Genomic DNA, 8,480 nt, shown 5'->3' on the forward strand with positions numbered 1-8,480 from the left:
TTACTGAAACTTCTCATCCGGAAAATTTAGATTTTCGGTATGAAGAACTAGCAAGACTGCTTACAAAAGGGGATCGGTAATAAAAACTCCCAACAAGAAAAACACAGTATTCCAATACTAATTGGCGGGTGTTCAGAGTTCACCTCTTCCAATTAAGTAGCTCACCCATACATTATAAAATTAAAACTCCACCTCCCCTAGCTTCTATTTAGCCACAGAGGGTTCAAAATCCTTTAGAAAAAGTGAAAAAGGAAACCAAACCAGTAATAAAGAGGAGCCAAAAAAACAGGTCCCCACCTGCAGACACACAAACTAAACATGAAGAGGCAATTTAAAACATGCCTTTCTTCCCCTGTCTGGACTTACAATTCTAAAAACTGACACCTTACCTAGTAGCATACTATCTAATACCCTAGTATACTAACCAGACCATACTATATTTATACTATATAGTATTTGTATGCGCGTAACTTGAACTTCGACAACGTAGATCTACCGGAATTGAGCACCAGTGTAGGTTTGTCCAAATGACCAACCAGCAGGAGCAACATTGTTAGACACCACAGTTCGCCCATCACTTGTTGTAACCTTGAAGGAAAGGCTTTGACCATTCAGATAGTTGTTGCTCTGCCAGTTCTGACCCCAGTTCCTTGACATTGGCGCCCAACCAGTTTTTGAACCTTTGACGGCCACACCATGCACATCCCCAGCACCACCAACGTTTGTGATGAGGACTAGGTTGAAGTAAGAATGCCCATTGATGGTGAACCTGATCCCTCCCTTTCTCCTGCAGGGCACCCTACAAAAAAGCACAAATTTCACAAAGCTTAGTTTTTAGGAGTTACAGTACTACCTTTCTTCCGAACCAAAGTATAAACGCTCAAATACGATTATAAACTCCAAATTATAATCTCGGGGGAAATTGACGAGAGACTAAACTTGGGATTATCTTTTAAATTTACTTGAAATAAAAAAAGGATTGAACTTTTACTAGCAATCAAATCAAATTTAGAGGAAACCTAGCAGTCTACCTTCTGTAGGAAACAGGCACAATTCCAGCGCGGTATTGAGCAATGCGCAGGAAGACAGGTTGAGCGAGATCAAAGTGTTGAAGAGGAGGGTTACACCAGCCACCAGCATTGTTGGGTAAGGCATTGTTTGGTGGACAGAAATTGGTTGCAGTTACCAAAATGGAGCCTGGAAGGCACCACTTGTGGTCATTGGCACACCTAATCTCAAAGCAAGAGCCGCAGCTTAAACCATTGTTGAACAGTGCAGTGCTCAAAGCAGCAGTGTTTGTTCCGTAGCCTTGGCTGTAGAGGTTCCCATACCCACATGCCCCACCTGCACAAACCCACAAATTAGTCCAATGGGTTGCTCCAAAATGCTTCAAGATAAGCATCTTCAAGGTAAAAATGGAATCTTTAAGACAAAAATTGATTCTTAGAGCATACCCATTGTCCCTGATGCATCACTCCCACCATAGAAAGTGGCATGAGCAGTAGTCCACCCTCCATCATAAGCATGAGCAGAGGAGAATACTGTGAGAAAACCCATCAAGATAACAAGAGCCATTTTCCTGAACAGACAGCAAAACAAAACAGTCAGACAAATCATGTAAACGACCTTTGTCTAGCTGAAGACGTAACTCTTCAGCCTCCCAAAGATGGAACAACAAATTCAGGTACAAATTAAAAGGGAAATTACTTCAATAGAGAGGGACAACGGAAGAAGCAGCAGGTAGTGTAGAGAGAAGAAGCGTTGTGAAGAAAATGAGAGGGGGTGCGACCTAATTTATAGGCCCTGCCAGAGAGTAGTTGGGGAAAATAGGCCACAGTCACAAGTTCAACTAACTGTTTTTGAATTCCTTTAGACCAAAAAACCTGCTAAGGGTATAAGCGGTTTTACAATTGCGTAAAGGGTAGGATTGGTTTTGTATAAAATTGTTAAAAACAAAAAACTAACCGTACCAGTTACCAGAGGTCCACTTTTGATGTTGCAAAGGGTGTTTTGTGGCTGGACCCGTGTTGTTCGGAGCGGGAAAATCTCCAAAATCCATGTGGGACATAGGGGTTTTTGGCTGTGATGGTTAACAAGCTTCCACAGTCACATGCAATGCAATGCAAGCATCAACACTTTCCCCCAAATACCCTTTCTTCTTCTTCACTTCACCTCTCTATGCTCCAACTCCTCATTGCTTTACTTTCAATACAGCAATAAATTTCAGGGTTTTCACATTCTACTGGTTAATTAAAAATAATATAACTAAATAAAATAAATGTATACTTTGTATATTAAAAAAATAAAAATATGGAATGATTTTAACCTTTGTATAGATCTTTCAAATAACACTTATTTTAAATTGAGAGTCTTTTGTAGTGTTAGTTCTTCATCCTTTACAAAACCCTTCCATTCTTAACAAAAAATATCTCATTTCCCATTCATGGCTCTTCTGTTTTTCTCTCTCTAGCTTAGCTTTTAATAACAGACACAGACAGAAGCACAATTCAGTTCGTAAGTAAATTTGTCAGAACTTTGAAGGTTGGTCAATTTAATGTAAGAATTATTTGTTTAGAGCCAATAGTACCTTTTATATTCATTTTATCTTTCCACTGTCAAATTTTTGTCCACTCTTAAAATAAAATGACTTTAATTTGTTTTACCTTTTATAGAATCTTAAAATTGTTGAGTATACGGTTGAGTAAAAAAACTAGATTTTTGTTTTTCTTTCAAATAATTTTTTAATGAAAAAAGAACCAATCATGTACAAAATTAACTATTTTTTTCTATTAACTCTCCAAATGAATCAATAATGCAGTTTGGACGTGCATGCAAAGAAAGCATTAAAGAATAATAGTGGAAGACACATATGTGGAAAATGTTGATTTAAAGTTATGAAGAGTTAAAAATTGAATTAGTTTTAGATTGAATAATGTGTACAAAATTGGTAATTGATAGTGTAAAAAGTAAGAATAGGGTAAAAGTAGTGCCCAATTTAAGCACGCATAATGAATAGTTGTCATAGGTAGGTGGCTAAGAAACAAAAGCCCTATACTGGTGTTAAATCGATATGAATCTGAACAGGTTTTGTTACTGTTGCCCACTCTTACACTAAAGTACATTACACATGAGAGAAATTAATGCGACGAAGCTACCCAGCAGCACATGGTTTATGACAAATTGGGTCAGTTGGAGAAACCTCATCACTTCCTTCAAATTTCTTTCTTTCTATTAACTATTATCATATCTTCTTCCATTAATTTATAATTTTCCGCATTGAAAATTGAAATAACAAAATCAGTACAATAAAAGATCTTCGTCTACATTTATTTTTATGTCCAAGTGTGTCTTTGTTTATGGAAGTGTTTTTCTTGATGTAGCTTTGGCCAGCTGGAATTTTATCATCTTTGAACCATATCATAATCTTCCTAGATAAGATCTGCATGGAAAATGATATGCTAGATTACCAATTTTATGATAAACATATACACACACACTAACGCGATTCTCGGGTCCTAGTGTTATTTAAATTAATCCCTTTTAATAACCTAAGAAATAAGAATTATTGTGTCTACAAAAGTAGAACGAGTCACACCACTACTGTAATATTTTTAATATAATAATAATAAAAATATTTTATAGGTGAATATATTAGCGCATATTTACACACACAAGCAACTTACTTTGTTGTCATGATATATTATTACTGATGTTTCATAATAAATATATATTAAGAGAGAGAATATATATATATATATATATATATATATATATTAAAAAGTATTTCAAACTATATAATTGCTACTCTTGTTATCTCCAGGCTATATTCTACATATGTATTATTGTGTTCACCTATCTCAATTACGAAACTAAAAAAAAAGGAATCAAGACATAATAAAATAATTCATATATAAACTATACAAATTATTTAATAATGATAACCTATCATATTTATTGTATATCAAATATATAAAAAAAATATCAATTAAATATTTAAATACTATATATTTTTAGAAGACTATATTCACTTTGAAAATATATATACTAGATATAAAATTATTTTTAATTTTGAGTATATTTAACAGGTTTACTTGCATATTTATTTAATTTTTAATAGCCTCTAATCTGGATAGTTGACAGAATTTTTGTAAGTTTTTCACCACCACCTAATACTTTAGTTTATATTACTTAGGTCACCAATAAAATTTACTCAATTTTATTAAAAAATATTATTTTTATGGTATATATGAAAACAGAAAGAAAACTTAAGAGACGGTTGAATTATTCTTTTATCAAAATTTTTAAAAAAAATCAAACACAAATTATTTGAAAAACTCTAATAAAATATTAATTCGTTTGACTCTTTCATCTAATGCATATTGATCAAACACAACTTAGTAGTTTAATTGATTTACTTGACTTACACATTTCTCTAATTTATTCATTGTTGTATTAACACATGTTTAGTTCATCTCAAAAATCCAACTCAAACATTTAATAGTTTTTTTTAATAAAAGAAGCATATTTTGGAAGCTAGTGACGCAAGTCTATACTTTGCGTCGACATCTCTCTATATATGCAAATGGAAAACTAATTCAAAAGGCTTTAGATAAAAAAAAATGTTTTCGCATAAACTCATAATTATTTACTTTTCATGTTAGTGTAAATGAAAATAACATATAAAAGAAATAAAGAAAAAAGAAAATATATGCAACGATTTATACTGGTTTATTTGTCGAAAAAAAACTACTTGTAATTCTCAATCAATTTGATTAAGTTTTATTAAGCAAATTAATGCTACAAGTACACTTAAGTATTCTTTAGGCTCGGAGCCACTATTGGCTAACCCCTTGAGTATTCATTACTTAAGTCACATTTGGCTGACATAAAGTATTCTTTATTCAAGTCACTCATGGCTGACATTGAGTATTCTTTATTCAAGCCACTCATGACTGACATTGAGTATTCTTTGCACCCAGCCACTCCTAGCTAACCAAGTATTCTTTCGGCTCGTAGTAACTCTTGGCTCAAAGAGTATTCTTTACCTTTTAGCGATTCCTAACTAACCTAAAAATGGTAAAGGTTTGAATGGTTGTTTGATCATTTAGTCTGATTACTAGAGAATGTTTACATCTCTCAACGGATAAAAGAATTTGAGCTTTCTCTTTTAGTTCAGATCGTTGAGCACTCTAGGGAGGGGTTACATCTCTCGACGAATACAAAATGAAGGTTCACTTTCCCAAGTGACTGAATGAACACTTTTAGTGTTCTTCTAATGGAATCTTTTGATCCATGGATATGGTAGATTCTTTTCTCTCACCTCTGTAATCTCTTTCTAAAGCTTTAGGATTGCTCAATATCTAGACAACATTTCAGCACAATGCAACATCAACTCTTTTTCTTCTTTTTGATTGAAGGCTTTATATAGAGTCCATTTTTATCCATTAAACAACTTCAACTTTTTTTTTATGTCATTTATACGTCTATCGAACTTAAATATAATTATTACATTTAATGCATTTCATCTTGACGCGACATCCTTGATCACTAACAATGCTCATCTCCTTATCTAACACAACATTTTGTACCAATTCATGGTAAAAGTGCACATTGTTCAAGACAGACAACTCAATCAAAGTTGAAATGTTCTTTGTAAGAGGAAGTTGGTGAAGAAAGTTGTTCTAACTCTCTCCCAAAGAGATCATTGGATGTTGACTTCGACTCACCTCTTTAATTTATCTCTTTGGTAAACAAAGATAATGTACATTTACTACATCCAAATAACAAATATGCACGCACATGAACACACATATGTGTGTGTATATATACAAATGGTGCAATGTTATATTTGCGTATCTATGATTTTTATAAATGTATGATATAATTTATATCAGCATTTTATCATATGTAAGGTACAACACAATGTTGTTTCATCTATTAGACACAATACTTGCATTTTGCATTATCTATTGTTGAACATCAATCGTTTTACAAACACTTGCATTTTGCATGGTCTATTGCATGATCATGTTTGAACTTGAATGTTTTCAATATTTAATCAAAATTATAGGGTGTTAGATTTTTCCTTAACAATCTTAATTTTTTTTATGGGGCTTAAAATACTAAAGTTAAAACATGATATTTTTCAAGAAGCATGTTCAACAGATCAAGTTTTCTTAAACAATTTTTAACTTCCATACAAATTTTTATAGAAAATGCACACGAAGCATGAGTTTGATGGGTTATCAAACTTTCAAAAACAAAGTACTAAATTCTCTTTAGTTTAAAATATATCTAACTTATATATCCATATAACATTACAGAGCAATTCAATATTAGCAAGTACAACAAGGATATTGGAGAATTGAGCATAGAAAAATAGAAAGATTTTGCTTAGTTCTTTTCTTAACATGGTGTTCCACCTTGACATATTTTTCCTCTTGTTTTAGCCTCCCATTCCTTGTTTTTTCTCACCTTAGTTGTTCATTATTTCTCTTCCTTTTTAAGCAACACCAATAAAAGGGTGAACAAGGTTGTCGACGATGTAGATATGAGATAGAGGCTAAGAGTAGTCAGGGTATCCACCTATTAGAGTTTTTGCTTAGGAGTTCTTTAATGTATTGAACGTTTTGAGAAAAAATACAAAAAAAAACATAGATAGTGAAAGAAAAAAATTAGTGGAGAGGGTGAATTGTGTATCGAAGATGAACAAATATCCTTTATTTATAGAAGAATGTATTATCCTTGCTTCTCTTTTGATGTCTCAGTCTTTTTAAAGTTTTGACATTTCTTCTTTCTCGATCGTCTTGAAAAATGTGCACTAAGCCATTTGTCTTTTCATTCTGAATCACCTTTTAAAACTCTTATCATCTTATTTAGACGTTGGTAGAGAAGTTAGCCTTAGTTCGACACATTCTTACAAATATAACTTGGACTATGCAAATAATGTAATTGTTTGATAATTTTTTAGCACAAAATATGTTATATTATTGAGTCGAATCTGTCTAATCTATATACATTTTAGTATACTAAGCCTTTATAGAGTTCAACAATTCATTTGTGATTCGTCAGAACATATTTTAAGTTTGAAAGGATGATGTATTGGACATAATCACATACCAAGTAGTATTTCACTTTCATATATATGCTCAGTTATTGACTATTGAATAAGGTCCTTTCATAATTTGATTTCACTTGTGTTATCATTATACTTATATGTGTCATTTTAAACACTAGAGAGATCCTTTACTAGATACTTGACTCTTATATATAACACTCAAGATTTGCTTTTGGCTTGACAAATATATTTTTCATGGTCTAAATTTTTACCAGATTCTACTAGTGCTAACCATATTTAGCATCATCAATGTTCATGATTTATTTTGCTTAAAATCAGAATAAACTATCCCTTTTAAAGATTTTTCTTTGTTTTCTATTTCAAGTAGAATTACTTTAGGTTAGGCAAAAAAACTTATGCACAAATGTTAATCATATTTCCTATCTTGCTAATAAAAAAATACAAGAGAGATCTTATCATATCTTGGTGGATTATTTGATCTATATTTTTACCATGTTGCATCCTTTGTAAGTGCTTCAAATGTATGCATGGGAGTTTTCATGGTCTATGCACATGACATGTTGAACTTTCTCAACATTTCCTTAATGGATTATGATGTCTTTTTTCTCTTATTCTGATTTAAAGTCTGAGAAAGAATTTAATTTTTTCTATCATACTCATATCAAATTTCCCCTGCATTATCTTAAAGAATTTTTTGCAAATGGATTCGTGAACAACACCAAATATAATGACATCTACATAAAAATGTATTATAATAAAATCTTTGTTGTGTTCATTTGTAAACAAAGTGGTATCAACCTTTCTCCTTTCAAATTCATTTTTCAAAAGAAAATTATTGAATCTATTATACCGAGCTCTAAAAGTTTTTTTTGATCATATAGAGTTCAAGACACGAATCAAAACCTTATCAAGTCTATGATATTTTCATTTTCAAGATGCAATTTGAATATAAATACATACTTAAACATAATTTTAATTTGAGTGACTTTATCCTTTGATATTTTCAATTCAAGTACCATTGATTAATCTTAATTTATAGTTTAGTTGTTAGAAATTAGAGTTATAATATACTTTACATTAGCATTTTAATACATAATCTTATTTAGATTTATTCTCATTGTTTAACTTAGCTCATTGATAAATAAGTATAGGTAACTAGATTTTATTTGCTCTTTTTAATCTAATAAAACGTTTTCTACAGTTTTATTGCATGATTAAAAGACTCATATTCTCTAATATTTTTTTAATTTTATTTTATTTGTAGTGCCATTCTATTCACATTATTTCTCAATTATTTATTTAACTTATCTCCTAACATTTTTTTCTATTTATGTTAGAGTTAATAAGTAAGTTCTCATATGTCACTAGTTGTTTTGTACTGTTTACCAGATAAATAAAAAGT

General features: G+C 31.3%; 1 protein-coding gene across 1 annotated transcript; it reads right to left on the reverse strand.

The window, feature by feature from the left end:
- Positions 1-1,961, reverse strand: LOC137811550 (expansin-A15). Its single transcript, XM_068613337.1, has 4 exons — positions 1,708-1,961; positions 1,455-1,579; positions 1,032-1,344; positions 1-799 (listed from the first exon to the last, which is right to left on the reverse strand). The coding sequence occupies exons 2-4, from the start codon at positions 1,573-1,575 to the stop codon at positions 493-495; spliced, it is 741 nt and encodes a 246-aa protein (XP_068469438.1). The 5' UTR covers positions 1,576-1,579; positions 1,708-1,961; the 3' UTR covers positions 1-492.
- Positions 1,962-8,480: the final 6,519 nt, after the last annotated feature.

The sequence above is a fragment of the Phaseolus vulgaris genome, chromosome 2 (assembly GCF_000499845.2).
Source record: "Phaseolus vulgaris cultivar G19833 chromosome 2, P. vulgaris v2.0, whole genome shotgun sequence".
Taxonomy (NCBI): Eukaryota; Viridiplantae; Streptophyta; class Magnoliopsida; order Fabales; family Fabaceae; genus Phaseolus; species Phaseolus vulgaris.